Here is a 21479-nt window from a genome sequence, read left to right on the forward strand (position 1 = left end):
AACCAGTAGAAGGAAAATTCTCCCTGTCTGTATCCCTATCACTCCCTCCCTCTCTGTGTGTCCCTCTGCCTTTCAAATGAATACATAAGTCTTTTTAAAAAATAATTCATTAGTTAACTTTGTTTGTTTCAAAGGCAGAGGCAGGGGACGAGGCAGAGAGAGAGAACTTCCATCTGCTGGTTCACTCTCCAAATGCCCACAGCATTCGGGGCTGGGCCAGGCTGAAGCCAGGAGCCCAGAACTCCATCTAGATTTCCCATGTGGTTTAAAGAGACCTAATCATTAAGCCATCTACCTGCTACCTCCCAGGAAGTGCATCAGCAAGAAACTGGGTTTTGAAGCAGAGCCAGGACTTGAACTCAGGCACTCCAGTACGCAGTACGCATCCCAGGTGGTGTAACTGCTGTGACAAATGCCCACCCGAACTGGCTTTCTTACAACAAGGTTTCAGGTTTTTTTGTTTTTTTTTTTTTGTTTTTTTTAAGATTTATTTTATTTATTTGAAAGGCAGAGAAACAGAGAGAGAAAAAGATCTTCTGTCCTCTGGTTCACTCCCCAAATGACCACATGCTGGGGCTGGGCCAGGCCCAAGCCAGGCACCTGAAACTGCATCTGAGTCTCCCACATGGGTGGCAGGGGCCCACGCATTTGGGCCATCTTCCTCTGCTCTCCCTGGCACATTAGTACAGAGCCAGATTGAAAGCGGAGCAGCCAGGACTCGAACTGGCGTTCTGTCTGTCTAGTATGGGATGCTGGTATTGCAGGTGGTAGCTTAACCCTCTGTGCCACAATGCTGGCCTCAGTTTCAGCTCTTGGCCGGCAGTCTGCAGGAGTTTATGTCAGGGTTAATGAATCCTCTGATACATTAGAAAAGAATAAAGGTGTATTTTGCTCATCAGTTCCTTTTCTACTGCCTCTTATTTTACCACCTCACTTGTTTCACATTGACACTGGGTTCTAATTTTACCTGTTAAAGGTAGGCAGGTTTTAATGTAAGAGTTTGGGAAGCATAGTCCTGCCAGCGAAGGAGGACACCAGTTCTTCCGCTTCCTCTGCAGCGGCTGCCTGTGAAAAGTGACTGCTGGCTGGTGGAGGAGCTGTTGAGCAGTCGTTTTGGGCTTCCTAATTATGAGTTTAAATGTCGGAACTAAAGAGTTTTAGGGTTTACAAGCTAACCCCCTGGTGAGAATCCTCTTGAGCAAAATATCAGGCTTTGTTTATGACTCTGTAGGGACTAAAGCAAAATTAGTGTTGGCTTCTTCCCCACCTTTGATCGACGTCTCCTGTTCTTGCTCCCTGACTCACTTGACAGAAGTTTTCGTTGAACGTCCGCCTGGTGGCAGGAGGTGTGTTATTTCTGCAGATGTGACGGTGACTAAGGCAGAGGCAGCCTTTGCTCTCCCAAAGCATACAAACTGGTTCAGTAGCTTTGAAAGATTTTTTTTTTTTTAACATATTGGATCTGTATTTTTTACATCCTGACCTAAGGTATGGGCACACACACGGACACACACCTGTGTTTGTGTGCACATGCATGCCTGAGAAATAGATTCACCGAAGAACACTTAGCCTCATACACAACACATTTTGAAATTTTCTCTTCCCTGAGAATGCACACATAACACAACAGAAGTGAAAGTGAGGGGGGAAAAGTGTAGAAGTCTCCACGAAGAATCAGAAAGGAGTAACTGAAAATACAGAGTTAATGAGTTTGAGATCCAGAAAGACTCATCTCAAGCCTGGTGCAGACTCTTTGGAGAGTAAATCTGAACAGAGAGTAACACGAGGTATCAAGAGACATGCAGAAGATCCAAAGAAAGATAAGGGCATTGTGAGCACCAAGAAAATGAGAACCAGAAGGCATTGTGATGATGTTTAGCAATGAAGCTGAAGCAAGGAAAATATAAAGTTAGTTTAGTGAAACTTTTAGTATAACTTTTGCTATCTATGTAAAATGAATTCTGTAAGTAATGCCACTGATCTGTTTAAGAGAAATAAGGGTATAATTTTCCAGTTCAATGATCTTCAAAAGGTCATGAAGGGCATTGCTGGGTCTCCTAGAGTGATAAACATGTAAGAAGTGCAGGGTGGGAAGTGGGGTTGGGGCCACGCTGTGGCCTCTGCATTGCAAAATAAAGCCCTGGGTATCCTCATTTCTCACTGTCAATCTGTAGGGTCCTGAACTCTCATTGTTGCCACACTGAAGGTGCTTCTGTTTGTTCATGTCCTTTATCTGAATGTGAAAGGCAGATCTTCCATCCTTATACCCATAGCACTGAACAGTCTCAGCAAATATTAGTAGTGGATAAATGACAAGAGTAATGCAATTTACAATGTTTCCAGTGATATGATAGGGATGGGCATTTGGTCCCCACTGTAAGCTGTTGGCCATCTGTAAAAAACTAATCTTTGGTGTCCTGTCCCTTCAGAGAATCAAACTGATTTGAAGGATGGCATACAAAAAAAAAAAAAAAAAAAAGAAAGAAAAAGAAAAAGAAAAGAAATTTTCTCTTCCCTTCTATCCCATGACAAGCCCATTCTGGTTGTGGTGGTGGTGGGAAAAGCCCGGACCCAGTGTCTCTGGTCTCCATTGTTTCCCAGTGGCCGGCTGGGGTTTGGTCCGGCTTTTCACCCTGGCTATCTGTAACCAGGAGCCAGGAGCCTCCCAGGTTTCCCACATGGGTGCAGGGGCCCAAAGGACTTGGGCCATCCTCCACTGCCCTTCCAGGCCATAAGCAGAGAGCTGGATCGGAAGTGGACCAGCTGGGACTTGAACCAGCACCCACATGGGATGCTGGCACTGCAGGTGGAGGCCTCACCTGCTATGCCACAGTGCCAGCTCCTGCTTTTAAACTTTTAACTGAAACACCTCTAAACTTCTTGGCAAATCTGAAAGGATACCGTTGGGTTTGTGGGGTACCTCACTAGAACATTCGCATTTCATTGAAAACGTTGGTGTTTGATGGAGGCCTTTAGTGATCCTGCTGGCCCACCTGCTGTGATCTGAGGCCGAGAAATCTTCTGGGACTGCTGAATTCCAGCACAGCCAGGCTCCTGTCCATCATACGGCATCCAAAGTGACATTGAAAGAACTTTATATTTTAGAAAGTCCATGTTGCCTTTCTTTCACTTTTGGTAACATCATGAACTGAACATTCTCCTTTGAAGCTCATCCTTTGCACGGTTTGCTGCTGGGGAAAATAAAATATCAATAATTACTTAGGTATCTCTACTAATCTGTTACAGGTAGAAAAAAGCCGATGTTGATAGGATTTCCTAAGAGAAAGAATGAATAGAAAACAAGTAAAAACTTAACTATAACCTGTACCATTTCACCTTCCCAAAATTAGCAATATTTTAAACTTCATCAAATAATCAGTTATTCAGATTTCTAATTATGACATAATTATTTCCATTTTCAATGTGCTGTTGATTGAATTTCCAGGTCATTTCAGCTATCTATTTGTCTATATTATTTCTCTCTCTCTCTCTCTCTGGACTTGACTCTGCAAGAACCTCATGTGAGTAGAATCATGCAGTTTCTCTCCTCTCTCACTTGTATTACTCAGCAGAACATCTTCATGACCCATCTGTGCTGTAGCACATGTCAGAATTTCCTTCCTGGGAGAGGCTGGGTGGCTATTCTCTTCTATGTGTATACTGCCTTTTGTTTGTTCTTTCCCACACTGATGGATGTTTGAGTCTTCTCGTCTTTCATGGCTATCATAAATAATACTGCTATGAGTATTGATGGATAGATGTCCATTTGAACCCTGCTTTCACCTCTTTAGTGTATAAGAGAGTGCCTAGAAGTGAGTTTGCTGGATCCTATGGACATATGGTCATACTGTGTTTAATGTTTTAAGGCAACCCATCATATCTTCCCCATTATCAATCTCACTGGTAAAACACGAGAGTTCCAAGTTTTATACCTTCTCACTAACTTATAATTTTCTGTTTTTAAAAATGATAGCCATCTGAATGTACTAAAGTGATATTTCACTGTGGTTCTGATTGTTTTTTACCCCAATGATCAGTGCTATTGAGTATCTTTTCATTGTAGGTGTTTGTGTGTGTCCTTTATGATTCTCCAGCTTTCTGAGCATTTTTTGTCATGGAGATGAAGTTTGTTAACACTTTTTTCCCAATGTTGTGATGATGGTATGGTTTTTCTTCTTTATTTTCATTTATTTTTTTCTAAAGATTTACTTTATTTATTTGAAAGATAGAGTTACAGAGAGAGGTCTTCCTTCTGCAGGTTCACTCCCCAGATGGCCTCAACAGCCAGAGCTGAACCGATATGAAGCCAGGATCCAGGAGCTTCTTCTGGGTCTCCCATGTGGGTGCAGGGGCCCAAGGACTTGGGCCATCCTCCACTGCTTTCCCAGGCCATAGCAGAGAGCTGGATTGGAAGTGGAGTAGCCAGGACTTGAACCGGTGCCTATATGGGATGTTGGCACTGCAGGCAGGGACTTTAACCCACTGCACCAACGCCAGCCTCTTCTCTATTTTCTTAACATGATGAATTATATATTAATTTTTTTTAATGTTAAGCTCTTCTTGGAGTTCTGAGATAAGCCTCATTGGTAATGATAGATTCTTCTTTTTGCATATTGCCGGTCTGAGAAAATGAACTAGAATATATTCCTTCCTCCTCATTGGCATTTTTAGACCTAATATATTTAATAATTTTTGTCAGTGAAGCCTTTTCAGCCTGGAATTTTCTCTGTGGAAAGGTTATTAACTGCAAATTCAATTTTTAAAATAAATGTAGTTATTTAAATTTTCTGTTTCTTTTCATTTTAGTTTCGGCAAGTTGTATCTTTCAAAGGGTTTGTCCCTTTTACCTAAGCTGTTGAATTTATTGACAGAAAGTTGTTTAAAATAATTTTTTGTCTTAATATCTGTAAGAACTCTTATGATACCCTCTCTTTTATTCCTGATATTGGCAGTTTGATTTTTTTTCCTACTTTTTCTTGTTTAGTTCAACTAAGAGTCTTAATTTTTTTTTATGCTTTCAAAGAGTCTGCTTCTGGTTTCGTTGATTTTTCTGTTGTTTCTTTCATTTGTATTCCTCTTCTTTTTTAAAAAATTTTTTTTATTTATTTGAGAGGCAGTTACAGAGGGTCTTCAATCTGCTGGTTCATTCCCCAGGTGGCTGCAATAGCAGGAGCTGGGCTGATCTGAAGCCAGGAGCCAGGAGCTTCTTTTGGGTTTCCCACAACAGTGCAGGGGCCCAATCACTGGGGCCATCTTCTACTGCTTTTCCAGGTCATAGCAGAGAACTGGATTGGAAATGGAATAGCTGGGACTCAAACCCGTGCCCATATGCGATGCCAGTGAACCACACAGCAGTGGCTTAACCTGCTACACCACAATGCTGGTGCCTTAGGGAAGATCCCTCTCTCTGTCTTTCCCTTTCTCTCTGAGTTTTAAATAAAATAAATAAATATTTTTTAAATCAGAAAAAAAGCTAATGAACAATTGTTAGTGCAATCAGTACATACTGTTTATTAGTATTCTTAATTTTTATTTTTAAGGTACAGGAAAAACAATGGTGATGGACATGTTCTATGCTTATGTGGAAATGAAGAGGAAAAAACGGGTCCATTTTCATGGTTTCATGCTGGATGTGCACAAAAGTAAGTTAATAATGTGGAAGAAGTGATTTTTCAGTGGGCCACTGCCATAAAAGAACTTTCTTTACTCAGTGAAGCTGTGACCTTTAAAAGATTAGATTTGTACTTGAAGCGAGATTTTATTCGGCTTCATTTTTTTTTTTAATGCTAAAGTGGTCATGCAACCAGAGTGGTTTTTAAGACAAATTCAGTACTTCCAAGTCAGAGAACCAAGTATTATATGAATATCAGGTATTTTGTATTTTAAAGTGTTGAGTTAAAAAAACATTATAAATGTACCTCTTACAAGAAGTTATACTTGATTAGGACCTTTATTTCTTTCCCTCCGTTATTCCTTTCACAATTATGTATCTTATTTTTCTGTATCTCTTTTTATATATTTACGTGTTCATATGTTAGTATCAGGCTAACATGGAGAACGGAGAGTTGTATGGAAATAACTCCAAGGTCACAGTCTAAGATCCCTTGCTGGGACCCTGGCCTTTGAGGTCTCTGTCATCTGATGCTTTGGGTATTTTCAATTTACACCCCAAAACTGCAGACTCTGAAGTCAGTGTCCAGAGCCAGCACCAGAACCCCAGTCCGGCTACACACGTCATCCACGCATTTTGGGAACAAAGCTGACATATGACCTTTGACCTAGTTTGACTAGTAAACTGGACCCACCAGTTGTGTTTGGAAGAAAGGATTTTGAAGACCAATCAATTGTGTTTAGAACTCCTCAAGTGATTCTGTTGCCTCAGGTTCCTGGACCCCACCAGGTGTTTTGCGCCTGGGCTAATGAGACTTAGCCTTGAAAGCTGTTTAGAACTATTTAGAACCAGAGGGAATCTACTAGCTCTGGAGTGAGTAGCTGTCAGCACCTGACTCCAGATCTTGGACTCAGGTATCCTCTAAGACCCTAGAACGCACTCCAAATGTGATAGAGCCATTCCTGCATCCCAGGGTCGTGGAAGCCAGGGCACAGCCACGTGAGTGCAGAGCCCGAGAGGTGTCACACCAAGACCATCTGGTCCTTGACTCTGTGTTACCTTGGCTCAGAAGCATTCAGTTTGTTCTATCTTATATGTCTTGTTGCTTTGCTAGAATTCTCATGCTGTTTCAATTTTGCATGATTTGTCTATCAGCTACACTGTAACTTCCCCAGAATAGGAGCATTCTGAATTTTTAAAAAATTTACATTTTAATTGACATATAACAATTGTACCTATTCATGGGGTTACAGTGTGATTTTTAAAAAAGATTTCTTTATTTGAAAAGTCAGAGTTACACAGAGAAAGAGGAGAGGCAGAGCGAGAAAGAGGTCTTCCATCCTCTGGGTCACTCCCCAACTGGCTGCAACGGCCAGAGCTGTGCTGATCCAAAGCCAGGAGCCAGGAGCCAGGAGCTTCTTCCATGTCTCCCACGAGGGTGCAGGGACCCAATGACTTGGGCCATCTTCTACTGCTTTCCCAGGCCACAGCAGAGAGCTGGATCAGAAGTGGAGCAGCTGGAACTCCAACTGGCGCACATATGGGATGCTGGCACTTCAGGTGGTGGCTTTACCCACTATGCCACAGTGCTAGCCCTGTGTGATTTTTTTTTAAAGATTTTATTTATTTATTTGAAAGGTAGACTTACAGAGAGGGAAAGACAGAGAGAATGGTCTTCCAGCTGCTGGCTCACTCCCCACATGGCTGGAGCTGAGCCAAGTGAAGCCAGGAGCCAGGAGCCAGGAGCTTTCTCCAGGTCTCACACATGGATGCAGGGGCCCAAGCACTTGGGGCATCTTTCAGTGCTTTCCCAGGCCGTAGCAGAAGGCTGGATTGGAAGAGGAGCAACCAGGATACAAACCGGCACCCACAGTGTAATGTTTTGATCCATGTGTATAATGCATAACTGTGTTTCTTCTCCTGATACTTTTGGTATTTAGCGCACACATTAAGACTGGCTTCAGTGCATTAGGCTGGAGACCAGGGGACATCTGATTAGATGTGCTAGACAAGACAGGTAGTACTTAGGCAGAATCACATCCTCTGCTCCCATCCCTGACATCCTCAGCACATGTCCATCCGTCTAGTCACCTGTCTGCTGCTTTGTCATCTCCAGATGGTTGAACAGTGCAGATAGAATGTCCTTGGGGTTTCCTTACAACTGTAGACATAATACAATAATACCTGAACAAGTTATTTTCACAGAGAAAATGCAAGCAATTTCAGGAATCAAATTTTTTTATACACGGAATTTAAACTTAACTTTTGTATCCACACTGAAGTTTCATTTAGAAATTTAAAAATTATGTTATGGTAGTCTAATATATACTATTAATACAATATTTGGCCTGTGTTTAATTTCATGCATTCAAGGAATTCATCGCCTTAAACAGAGCTTGCCAAAAAGGAAACCAGGATTCATGGCTAAATCATATGACCCAATTGCTCCCATAGCTGAGGAAATCAGCCAAGAGGCGTGTCTCCTGTGTTTCGATGAATTTCAGGTAAAGTCAGAGTTTCTTTCATAAATGTAGAATGAGATGTTGAATGAATTGTGAAAATTCAAATTCTGCTCCTGGTTTTCTTGCTTTGTAAATTTATTTGACACATTATCTTTTACTCCTTAAACTTTACCATCAGAGGTCCAAAGCCAGGGCCTGCATGGGGCCCTGCTTTTTTTTTTTTTTTAAGATTTATTTTATTTATTTGAAAAGAAAGAGTTACAGAGAAAGGTGGGGACAGAGAGAGAGGTCTTCCATCTGCTGCTTTACTCCTCAGGTGGCTGGAACAGCTGGAGCTGAACCAGTCTGATGCCAGGAGCCAGGAGCTTCTTCTGGGTCTCCTACATGGGTGCGGGGGCCCAAGCACTTGGACCATCTTCCACTGCTTTCCCAGGTGCATTTGCAGGAAACTAGATTGGAAGTGGAGCATCTGGGACTTGAATCAGTGCCCATATGGGATGCCAGCTCTGCAGGCCAGGGCTTTAACCTTCTGTGCCACAGTGCCAACCCCAGGCTCAACTGCTTTTGTATGTCTAGTGAGAAAGGAAGGGCCTTTAATATCTTAAAAGGTACTTGAAAGAAAGAAAATAAAATATAACAGAGACCATTTGTAACTTGTGAAGCCTGAAATATTTACTGTTCAGTCTTTGGTAGGAAAATTTGCCCACCTCTCAAATTCTGATTGATGACTATATTTCTCCTATAACATGGAGATAATATAATGATTGTAAATTATCTTTAAAGATGTTCATTTTTTTTTTTAAAAAGTAGACACACACACACACACACACACTCAGAGCGAGAGAGGCAAAGGTAGAGCTCCCAATCCACTGGTTTACTCTGGAAATACCCACACTGGCAGAGACTGGGCTGAGGCAAAGCCAGAAAGTCATTCCAGGTCCTATGTGAATGGCAGGGACCCAACCACTTGAGCCATCACCTGATGCCTCCCATGGATATATATTAACAGGAAGCTGGAGTCTGGAACCTGAGCTGGACTCAAACCTAAGCACTATGATATAGGATGTGGCATTTGGTCAAATGGCAGCCCTTTTTTTAGTATTTTAAAATTCCATAAAATGAGCAAGTGATTCATACAATTTAGCATTCTTCTATATTTTAAAACCTGAATTAATGAGAAGAGAATATGGTTAGGATGTTTTTATTTCTATCATACACGATGGGTCTCCATTAGCAACTGCGCACAGATTGCTAGCAAGTCTGCATTTATGAGAGAGAAAGAAAAGTTTCCACCAGGAATACTGCTATCCTAAACCATCTGGATCTTTGCTTCTTTCTCCCTTAAGTCATATTAAGATGACCTGGTGTTCGCTCTTTGTACTGTAGAGCTACAGAGCTCTTCCAAGGAGGAGCCAGCATTGTGAAACAGCAGGTTTAGATGTTGCCTGAGATGCTAGCATCCCATATGAGTGTCAGTTCATGTCCTGGCTGCTGCTCCACTTCCAGTCCAGCTCCCTGGTAATGTACCTGGGAAAGCAGCCACGTGGGAGACCCAGATGGAGTTCTAGGCTCCTGGCTTTTGCCTGGCCCGGCCCTGGCCATTGCAGCCATTTGGAGAGTGAACCAACAAATGGAAGATCCCTCTCTGTTTCTCTTCCTCTCTGTAACTCTGCCTTTCATATAAATAAATAAGTCCTTTAAGAAAAGAAACAAAAAGCCTTCCAAGGAAAGGCTTGCGGAAAAGAATAGATGCTCTCCCAACACTCTAAGGTGGCATAGTAAGCATACTAATGTACTGCAGAGAGAGAAAGGCCTCATTTTAAAATAGCACTGAGTTAACTTTCAAGAACAAAACCAGGGATCAATCAGTAAGGGCCATTTCTCTTTTGAGTTTCCAGTACTATCCTTTTAACCAAAGTGTCTGTAAATTAAAAGGAATTATCAGGGTTAATTTAGTTTGAATGGTGCAAAGACAGAGGCTAGAAGGGCCGGTGCTGTGGCACAGTGGGTTAATGCCCTGGCCTGAAGCACCAGCATTCCATATGGGTGCCAGTTTGAGTCCCGGCTGCTCCACTTCTGATCCAGCTCTCTGCTATGGCCTGGGAAAGCAGTAGAAAATGGCCCAAGTCCTTGGCCCTTGCAAAGCTCTTGGCTCCTGGCTTCAGATCGGTGCAGCTCAAGCCATTGCGGCCAATTGGGGAGTGAACCAGTGATGGAAGACCTCTCTCTCTCTCTCTGCCTCTCCTTCTCTCTGTGTGTAATTCTGATTTTCAAGTAAATAAATAAATCTTAAAAAAAAAAAAAAAGACAGACTAGAGAGAGAGAGAGAGAGAGAGCTCTTAACTATTGGTTTACTGCCCAAATGCCTGCAATGGTCTTGGGCTGGGGCTAAACCTGGGAGCTAGGAACTCAATCCAAGTCCCCCACGTGGGTAGGAGGAGCCCAATTACTTGAGCCATTACCACTGTCTCCTGGGTCTGCTTTAGCGAGAGTCAGGAGCCAGAGCTGGATATTGAACCCATGTACTCCCATATGGGATGTGGGCATCTTAACCAATAGCCCAAACACATGCCTTGTTCCCTCAAAGTTTATTCAATGTATAAATTTTTTTTCAATGTATAAATTTTTGATTAAGGTACTGAAAGTAAAAATTTTTGGCCGGCGCCGTGGCTCAACAGGCTAATCCTCCGCCTTGCGGCACCGGCACACCGGGTTCTAGTCCCGGTCGGGGCACCGATCCTGTCCCGGTTGCCCCTCTTCCAGGCCAGCTCTCTGCTGTGGCCAGGGAATGCAGTGGAGGATGGCCCAAGTGTTTGGGCTCTGCACCCCATGGGAGACCAGGATAAGCACCTGGCTCCTGCCATCGGAACAGCGCGGTGCGCCGGCCGCAGCGCGCTACCGCGGCGGCCATTAGAGGGTGAACCAACGGCAAAGGAAGACCTTTCTCTCTGTCTCTCTCTATCTCTCACTGTCCACTCTGCCTGTCAAAAAAAAAAAAAAAAAAAAAAGTAAAAATTTTTAAAAAGACATATGAATAGTCAACCTTTGTAAAATGATTTATAGTTTACAATGTGTTTTTGTATGCTTACTTCACTTAATTCTATAAAATGATGATTTTATCTGCACATATATATGAGGAACCTAAAAGCATCATGGTTTCCTAGGTTTCATATAAAAAGCATTACTCTTAATTTTTTTAATGATTGATAATTCCTTTTTTTGTTGAGAAAGCTTTTATTTAATGAATGCAAATTTCATAGGTACAGCTTTAGGAATATAGCAGTTCTTCCCCCTCCCCCTTCTGCCCTCCCACCCCCACTCCTATTCTACCTTCTACTTCCTCTCCCATCTCATTCTTCATTAAGATTCGTTTTTAATTAACTTTATATACAGAAGACCAACCCTATACTAAGTAAAGATTTTAACAGTTTACACCCACACAGATACACAAAGTATAAAGTACTGTTTGAAAACAAGTTTTATAGTTAATTCTCATGGTACAACTCATTAAGGATAGAGGTCCTACATGGGGAGTGAGTGCACAGTGACTCCTGTTGTTGATTTAACAACTGATACTCTTATTTATGATGTCAGTGATCACCCAAGGCTCTTGTTATGAGCTGCCAAGGCTATGGAAGCCTCTTGAGTCCACAAACTCTGACATTACTTAGGGCCATAATCAAAGTGGAAGTTCTCTCCTCCCTTCAGAGAAAGGTACCTCCTTCTTTAATGGCCCCTTCTTTCCCTCGGGGTCTCACTCACAGGGATCTTTCATGTAGGTCATTTTTTGCCACTGTGTCTTGACTTTCCATGCCTGAAAGCATTATTCTTAATTTAAAAAATGTGAAATTCTAAACATTCAGAGAAACTATTGGCATGTTCCTATGGCAGGAGGGCCATCCAGTGGGAAGTCTAGGAAGGTAAAGCAGCTGTAAAAACTCAAATGTGCCAAGCACGCCATCCTGAAGGAGACACTGAGCGAGAACGGCGCAGCAGCACAGCGGCTGGGGTTCCTGATATTTTTAGGGGCTGCAGAAAATGTTTTAATCTAATTTATTCTAAAATTTAAGGAAATAAATAAACCTATTGGTTGTGAATCCAGGCTGTCTACATATTATAGCTATATTATATCTATACCTGTATTATATTTGTCTTTTTTTCAACGTGCCATCAGTACATATTTATTAGCATGAAAGGTCCAAGATTTACAGGCCCATTATTATTAATATACCACACATGTGAATTATCACTTAGCAACATGGAATGAGAAGAACAGTGGATATTTATATTCAAAGATTATACATAACATACTCTTTGTGCTCTATATTTGTCTTTAAATTTAAAAAATCTTTAATTGAGGAATGGACTCATAAAAATGCAAGTCCTAGGGCCCCCACAGTCATGCTGCTGTGCCGACAGTGAAGGCTGAAAGAAAACCTGTCCAGTTCCTCTGGGCATTCTCCATTGAGTTCAGACTTTTAGAAGGTTGATACGTGGATGGGAAGAAAAAGCAACTATCAGGATATTAATGTTACAAATTAGCCAATCATGCAAAAAAATAATGCAGGCAATGAGAAGCATTTTTCAAATTATGCATATCAAGTGTTAAGAGAGTTCAAGGAGAAACAGATTCTCATACAATGTTGCTTGATAAGAGAGAAAGCAGATATGTCTGTTATCCCCTGCCCATCAGATTCGGTTAGATGTTCATTCATTCATTCATCCAGTTGCCTTAAAGAGCCTTGTTCCGTATCACAGGATCCTATCTCTCCCACAGCTAAATGGGCCATGCCCAGATATCTGATCTATAAGGAACTAGTCCACCAACTTGTCAGCAACCTTGGACTTGTGTGGTGTGGCCTGGAGAATGGACCTATCATGTGCTGTTTCTCCTGAATTTGACCTAACTGGCATAAAAGGAAGTTACCAGTTGGTAGTGAGACAGCAACAGAGACACGGAAAGTAACTGAACCACTTTAAGGGAGGGAGTACCAGGGTGCTCCCTAGACAGCTGCTGAGTTCTGAAGAACTACCTCAAGTTTCAAGCTAACCCCCAGCTCCGGTTCCCAGGAGGCACCATCAGTGCTGCTCGCATTCTGAAGTCTCAAGGATGCTGTGCCTGTTTCTTGCAAACAGTGTCTTGATGACATTGAACCTGTCCAACTCATGCTTTGCTCCTATTTCCATGTCAAGAGAGATTTCTCTCTGACCTGTAAAGACAGCATAAGCATTTGATAAGAACTACTATAAGGAAAAATCTCCTTCCATTTTTTTAAATCCTTCCTTAATATACAATCTATTGCCTCCAATGGAAGGAGAATTACTGATTATTTTAAGCTCAAGAACAAAGATGAGGTATCTAGTAAGAATGCTCTTGGATGCAGGTAACAGAAGTTCCAACTTGAAAGGGCTTGTACTCTAAGGAGGAAATATTGCTATAAAATATAAGATCAGGGCTGGCACTGTGGCGTAGCGGGTAAAGCCACCGCCTGCAGTGCCCACATCCCATATGGATGCCGGTTTGAGACCCAGCTGCTTCACTTCTGATCTAGCTCTCTGCTATGGCCTGGGGAAGCAGTAGAAGATGACCCAAATCCTTGGGCCCCTGCACCTGCATGGGAGACCTGGAAGAAGCTCCTGGCTCCTGGCTTCAGATCGGCACAGTTCTGACCATTGTAGCCAGTTGGGGAGTGAACCAGCGGATGGAAGACCTCACTCTCTCTCTGCCTCTGCCTCTCTCTCTGTGTAACTCTGACTTTGAAATAAACAAATAAATCTTTTAAAAAGATAGGATAATTTCTTTCACCCAAACCCTCCTGCTTCCTCTTTGACCTTACCTTCTACATATTCAGGTTCACTCCACTGTTCCCAATCCTATTTTTTTCCTAGATTAGAGAGCCCCAGTAAATAGTTGGGTGTTATACCAAGTATGTATTTCCTAGCAGGCCTCTCATGTGCTGAAATGATAAAGCAAGGCCAGATAGAAATCTACTGATTTTATAGGACCCCAAATTTTGCTGTAGCATTCTAGAATGTTGGAGGGAACAACATGGGAGACCCTCTTCCCCTGAGCAAGGTTGGCATGAAGGTCCTAGAATGAAAAACCTTAATAGTCTTGCTCTTTTAGTTTCCCCTATGGTTCCAAACTTGAATCTTGGAGCTCACCATTGCATACAACAAAGGGCCAATTTCTACATATACATGATGATGAGGAGAGCGAGGGGATGGAAGGATACCATGGCAAGAGCATGTCCCCTAAGGGAAGGGGCAGTCTCTGGGTTTCCTAATTAGGAAACCTGGGTTTCCTAATTTGAATATTCTGATCTGTCCTCTACTATTTATTTAAGATTTATCTTATTTGAAATACAGAGTCTTACACACACACACACACACACAGAGGGAGAAACAGAAAGATCTTCCATCCACTGGTTCACTCCCTAAATGGCCACAATGGCCCAGGCTGGAGCAAGCCAAAGCCAGGAACTCTATCTGGTCTCCTCCATGTATGTGGAGGCCCAAGGACTTTCCACTGCTTTCCCAGGCCACCAGGAGGGAGCTGGATGAGAAGTGGAGCAGTCAGGACTCAAACAAGCGCCCATACGGAATGCTGGCATTACAGGTGGCGGCTTAACCTGCTGCAGCACAGCACCAATCCCCCTCTGTTCTCCAGTACACCACAACTGGGTAATCATGGTCTGAATCTCTACTTATTCCCCTGCTCTAAAATTCAAGAGGATAAAAGGATACCCCCAAATGTTACTGTCCCGGCACCGTAATCTCCAGTAATCACACAATTTTGAGCAAAGAAGCAGAGCCTTGCACTGGTCAATTCTTCTGCACAGAGCAGTCTATCCCTGTTTTGAGAGTACCCAGCCACTTTGGGGTTCTAGTACCATGGCAACCAGCACCTCCAGTGTCTTTCGCAGAGTACTTCCTTACTTGTAGGGGTCTAATGCCTGTTTTCTGGTCATGACTGGAGCTGGGGGTTGAGGGGTAGTAGGAGTTGGGGGCTCCGATGGGAAACTTGTGTAAAGTGCCAGATGTCCTTGTGACTCTCGTCTGGTGCATGTCTAGTCTGTTCTGTCTGACCATGGCTCTGGTGCTAGGGGCCTGATCGTGTGTTCTCCCCTTTATCCCAGGGAAAACCTGGCTTGGGATAGCCCCTGGCTCATCAGTTTGAAGGTGGAAGCTTAATACATCACCACAATAGAAAGTCAGTTCAAAGATTTGTTACTTACAGGATTCCAACAGAAGGGATTCAGTGAGTTGGGGGCAGGAATGAAGAGCTCGTCAGAGAGGGAGTGAGTGTGGCAGGTGAGTAGTATGTGTGAGGGTACATCAACCAGTTCATGGAAAGTGTAATTAAATAAGTTCAGGGGCAGGACTCTCGCCTGGAGGTTAAGGCACTTGTATCCTACCAGAGGGCCTGAGTTTGATTCCCACTCTTGCTCCCTGTCCCAGCTTCCTGCTGATGCAGACTCCGTGAGACAGCAGTGATGGTTCAAGTCAGTGCGTTCCTGCCACCCACATGGGAGGCCTGGATTAAGTCCCCAGACCCTAGCTTCCTCCCAGCCCAGCTCTGGGCATTTGAGGAGTGAACTAGGGGATAGGAGCTCGGTCTGTTTCTAGAATAAGTAATAAAGGAAAAGAGTTTATTTTGGTGCAAAAGGCTTTTTTTTTTTTTTTTTTTTAAACCCATGGCTACCTGGGGTCTTCAAAAAGTTTGTGGAGAATATATGTTCTGAGAAAAATGATCTATTTATATGGGAGAATAGGATTGTGTCACTGCCCTGAAGGACAAGTGCCTGAATGGTCCGTTTAAAGCTGCAGCAATAGCAGGGAGCCCATCTGCTAGGCAGGAGAGATGCCTCAGAGTTCCTGTCTCTGGCCACAGGCTTGAGCCAATTGGGTGTGGTGTTCTACTAGTGATGCCTAGCAGCGACCTTGCTGTGTCTTCTTGTTAGAGCCCCACAGATCCACTAGAGTCACTCTCACTCCGCAGACCCTCATTCCATTACCTAACAAGGCCTATCCTAAAACTGCTGAAAACTGCACTTTGTATTCACCTTCACACTCCCAGTGCCCCAGTGCCCTTTACCCTTTTTTTTCGGTAACATTCATCACCTTTTAACATCTACTGTGTTTATTATTTTTAAAATTATTTTTGTATTTAAAAAATTATTTAATGGAGAGAGAGAGAAAGAGAGAGATCTCCCATCTGCTAGTTCAGTCCCCCAAATGCCCACCACAGCAGGGCCTGGCCCAGACCAAAGCCAGGAGCTGGGAATCAATCTGGGTCTCCCATGTGGGTGCAAGGACCCCAGCACTTGGGTCATCTGCTGCTGCTTTCCCAGGCACATTAGCAAGGAGCTGGATTAGAAGTGGAGCAGCCAGGACAAGAACCGGTGCCCATATGAGATGTCACTGTTGCGTAGGTAATAGCTTTACCCCCTGTACCACAATGCTGGCCCCCTCCCTTGTATTCAAAAGCCTTTCTCGGGTAAAAGGCATATTACAACATCAACTCAGATATTTTTTTCTATCAACATCCTGAATTATCTGAACATTTTTGTTTAATTTAATAGATGGAAATTAGTATCTCATTGTTTTAATTTGCATTCCTGTAAGTAATTATGTGGTTGATTTCTCCCCTCCCCCCACGTTTGATTATTTACTAGTTCAGTCTGTCTTTTATCAACTGAAGTGTTGCCCATTTATTTATTGGGATGATTCTATTCCATCTACCATGTACGCTCCATAATATTAGCTACTGTTTATTCAGTAAACTCTATTTGCCTATGTTCTTAACTACAGTACAATACTATGCATCAGCCCATCTGTTGCTAAAATGCCATACTCTATCCATTAATAATATGAATTATAACAACACACATACCATATATAGGTAATGGTTATAGATAACATTTCTTGAGAATTTACTATATGTCTTGTAACAATTTTGCAAGGCGTGTATTATTACAGCTTTCATTGTATTGATGAGGAAATTGAGCATCAGAGTGGTTAAGTGATTTACCAAAGTCACACAGTAACTAACAATTTAAATCTAGTGTCAGTGCTTTTACTCACTGGTAACAGCTTTGCTACATGATTTCCTTGGAATAAAAACCAAAAATTTATCCTTAAACCTATTAAGCCTAGTACAATACTTGCTGATTTATGAGGAAATAATATTTTAGGCACTTTATTCTTAACAACAGTACATCTACAATCACCACTTCACTTTGAAAATTGAATCATACTAGTAGTGTTGATTTTTAGCTAATTATTTTTGGCCTTTAGGTGATGTTAATTAATATAATATTTATTTTACTAGGAAGTTGAATGGGAATTATTGCTACTTAAATACAAGGATATACTTTTTCTCTTGTGTGTGCTCGAATTTGAGGGATTTTTAAGATTCTGCTTTGGGGGCATTCAGATGACATTTGCAAAATGTATCCTTCACTAGCTCAATTGTCTTTGCTATTGCCATGGATGGTATTGCAGTTTACCTGTGGTATCTTATTTTCATTGTGAAGTATGTCTAGATAGGTTGTTTTCTTGTGTGTTTTAGTTGCTGAAATAAAAGTTTTCTTTAGGATCTTAACTATATGCTCTTTAAATGTGTGGATTACCTGTTAAGCCATTTGGGAGGCTGAAGACATCCGAGTACTGAAGGAAACATTTTTCCCAAATGTCATTTCTTCATGTCTCTCTTTAGGGACACTAAATCAATGTTTTACTAATATGGCCTCCCTCCCTCCTCCACTGCCAAAAATAGAAAGAAAAAAACCCAGAATTCTGATGAACATAGTATCATGCAAAATTCTCCTCTGTAAGCTAGCAATATCATTTAAAAAATAGTTTTAGCCATTTTTATAGAGCAGAAAAGCTATTAAAAACTGCTAATAAAAAATAGGTGCTTATTTTTGTACTAATACTAATTACTGATAATGCATGCTTATGTTTGTCACTCATTACAGGGCCCTGTACCAATCAGGATGTCTGAGACTCGAGCACTTACACATGTAAATTAACCATTAGGCTTTTTTTTTTTTTTTTTCTTTTTACTTAAGTGAGTCATAATGGAAAGCAACTCTAGGTCATAAAAAAATCTTTTCTCTTTAATGCTAATGAAATGTCTCCACTCTGTATTAGCAGACTACCCTTATTGGTAATCTGTAGCCTTCTTTTTGTTCCCCTGGGTAATGAAATGCTGGGTGCTGAAAAAGCCGCCTCTCCAAGAATGTGTAGCCAATTGTCTTCTGTTCACTTGTACTGTAAAATTACTGTTCCCCAGCAAAGCCCAACAAGTGCTGGGCCGAGATCAAAAGAGGATACGTTGGCACCCGGCTACCCCAAGTGACTCTTGCTTTATTAATGAGTCATAGCTTCTCCGAGTTAATTTACTCTGATCGGGCAAAACCATTCTGCAATATGAAAACAACAAGTATAACTCAACCGCAAGCCTTTCCCGTTTGCATTCTTCGGTTTCCAGCTTTAAACCTTTACGCTGTGTCGGGAGCTACATGGGCCTTCAGTTTTCTGAACCTTCGGGTACAAAAGCTGTTTTTAATTTTTTCAGAACCATTCATGCTAAAGTCAAGTGATCATTTCTATGCGCTGGAATCAGATAACCTTTCATTACATGGCTCTTTTAAAAACTCAAAGTACTGGGACTCCAATGTCAAAGTGTACTTGTTACCAAAATTTGTGAGCTTGTTCTGTCCTCTCATCAGAAATGCCACTGCTGTTTATGCATTTGAAAAGGACCAGCTCTGTGAGCATGTTTTTTTTTTTTTTGGCAGAAGCAAAATTTGACAGTGCTCTTAATCTCCAAATTAGATAACATCAATACCACTTTCTATTTGTTTTAATCACCACTGTGGAAGTTCCTGAAGTTGCTTTAGTATAAGGAATTTTCAGTCATGTCTTGGTTAATGTTTTCAAGGTATAGCCTGAGACAGCAAAAAAAAAAAAATTTTTTTTAATTAAAAAATGCACAGTCCCATTTCATGGTTTGGTTTGTTCAGGTGAGAAAGAATTAAACTTTTAGGTAAGATATCAACAGTAGGGAGAAAAGCAACTTAAACCTGTGCAGTCCAGCAATTGTTTCATAACCAGTTAGCTGGTAACTTAGTATCTTGATCTAATTGAAAGAATCCCATAAGTTTCCATGTTCTCTAATATGGTCTGAAAATAACAGTGTGATGTATTTTGTGAAAATATTTAAGCAAGCTTTATTGAGGTTATTTGAAATGTGCTAGTAAAGAAAAATCAGAACATTTTTTTTACTAGTAATCACTGAAACCCATGTTATTAACTGCTTAGGGGAAGTTGCAATGATTAATATCAGGCTTCACTATGCATTTGTTTTGGAAGTCAGCTTCCTTCCTCCTTAACTGCTGTTATTTTGTTGTGAATTTTAAAAGCTGTTTCAAAAAATATCAGTAAGCTTACTTTTTTAATTACGAATTTTAAAAAGAATTTTAGAAAAGAGCCATCATTATGTTTCTCTGTAACCTAACTTGGAGGAGTTTTATTTGCAATCAGGCCTTCCTCGGTCCGTCAGAAGTTATTTTTTTAAAGCACTGTCTTAACCGTTCTTTCTTTTTCTTGGTGGAAGGCGTATTTGTGTTTGCGAAGGTTAGCAGAGGCTGGCTGTGCTGGAAGTGACTGCGGTGCCTTTTGATTATTCATGGACAGTAATAGAAGGCACTTAAAAAGAACAATGAAATTGCTTATTTTTGTGATGGGCCATCTGTTGAATTGTTTTGTGCAACAATTGCACAATAGTATCTATGTCATATCATTCTATTTTCAACAGCAGCTGATTATGTCTCACTGGCTACTTGTCCTTATTTCTGAAGTCCCATAACCATTTAAAGTCACCTTTCAGGGACCTTTGCCAGAAAGGTGTTTGAAATCACAAATAGCCTGCCTGTTTTATTATCCCCCCAACTTTTTCTTTCTCTCTCTCTCTCTCTTTTTTTGATGGGGGAGTGGTGGTGGTGAGTGGCAGTAAGAGGAGAGATCTGGTCATATTAGTTCTAATTAGTTAGGTTTCCTAAATGTTCAGAACCATTATCTATGCCTTCCACCTGTAGTTCTATTAAAGAAGTTAACATAGAGCCATTTGATGATTTGTGCAGAAATGATGGGCTTGCAAAAAATGAAGAGTCAAGTTTAAAAGACTGTTATACAGTCTTTCATGTTTTTAATTATCTACTCTTTTCTTCATGATGATAATTAGAATTTTTCTCTTGGAATTCACTCCCATCTTAAAAAAATAAAAAGCTGAGCCATTAGCAAATTTGTTAGAGCAGAAGTGAAATTCAAGTAAAACAAATGTGTTGTTGTCCATAGGTCACTGACATTGCTGATGCCATGATTCTGAAACAGCTTTTTGAAAATCTGTTCAAAAACGGGGTCGTCGTTGTGGCAACATCCAACAGACCACCGGAAGGTAAAAACAGACATTGGGCTGGCCTCATCCAATTAGGTGGAAACTAACAAGCTTTGAACAATCCATAATTTTGTACTAATTTTGTTGTGTTAATAAATCTGATGACTTTGCTCATCATTAGTTGTATAACTGGCAAAATCTGAAAAATCAGTTGCTATTCGTATTTAAAAAATGTTTGTATTCTTAGCAAGGTAATCCAGTTGGTCTCCCATGTTTGATGCACTTACTTGCTTTTTTTTTCTCCTCACTATTAAATGTCAGATGCACATATCAAAAAATACAGCCCTTCCAAATGGCTTTTTATAGACCACAAAAGAAATTCAATGGAATGAAAGATGAAACTGTTAATTAAATTTTAGAAAAATACTTACAGCTCACTTACATGAGTAGTTTCTAATACTTCACTTAATTTATCTTTTCTGAAAAAGCACTTGTAGCCTATTAGGAAAGTATTTAAGAATTAAAATGCAAGTAACATTTAGATAAAAGCAACAAGTTTAAAATCTTATATCATTCAGCTCATCATGTGGTAAGTTAGCAGACCAGGGAATCAAAAAAGAATGTTTTACGAGAGACTCCCTTTTAACACCTTTCTGCCTGGAATGCTCTCCTTGCAGAGGGCTGCACGGCCAACACCTTACCTTCTCCAAGTCTCTGCTCAAAATTTTCTTGGCCAGTGAAGTGCAGACTTGCCTCCCTGTTTGAATCCACAACACAGACCCTTCTGTCCTGGTACCAGCTGCCTTTAACCTGCTCTGAATTTTCCCCAATGCACTTATGGATCCACTGTATTATTTGATTATTTGTTGTATTCATGGTTTATCATCTGTTCCCTTCTAGAATGCAAAGGCTTCATGAGGGCAGCAATTATTCTCTCTTCTGTTCTCAGATGTAGTTTTTGGACTCTGAATGAATGCATGTTTTGAAAAGGATCTCTCTG

The 21479-nt window shown here is 41.2% G+C and overlaps 1 protein-coding gene across 1 annotated transcript in view; it reads left to right on the forward strand.

The window, feature by feature from the left end:
* Nucleotides 1-21479, forward strand: part of AFG1L (AFG1 like ATPase) — a 195011-nt gene that overhangs the window by 51484 nt on the left and 122048 nt on the right. Inside the window, exons 4-6 of the mRNA XM_062187646.1 lie at nt 5541-5642; nt 7985-8115; nt 20440-20539. Of these exons, the coding sequence (XP_062043630.1) occupies nt 5541-5642; nt 7985-8115; nt 20440-20539 (333 nt within the window). The remainder of the gene's footprint in view (nt 1-5540; nt 5643-7984; nt 8116-20439; nt 20540-21479) is intronic.

The sequence above is a fragment of the Lepus europaeus genome, chromosome 3 (assembly GCF_033115175.1).
Source record: "Lepus europaeus isolate LE1 chromosome 3, mLepTim1.pri, whole genome shotgun sequence".
Taxonomy (NCBI): domain Eukaryota; kingdom Metazoa; phylum Chordata; class Mammalia; order Lagomorpha; family Leporidae; genus Lepus; species Lepus europaeus.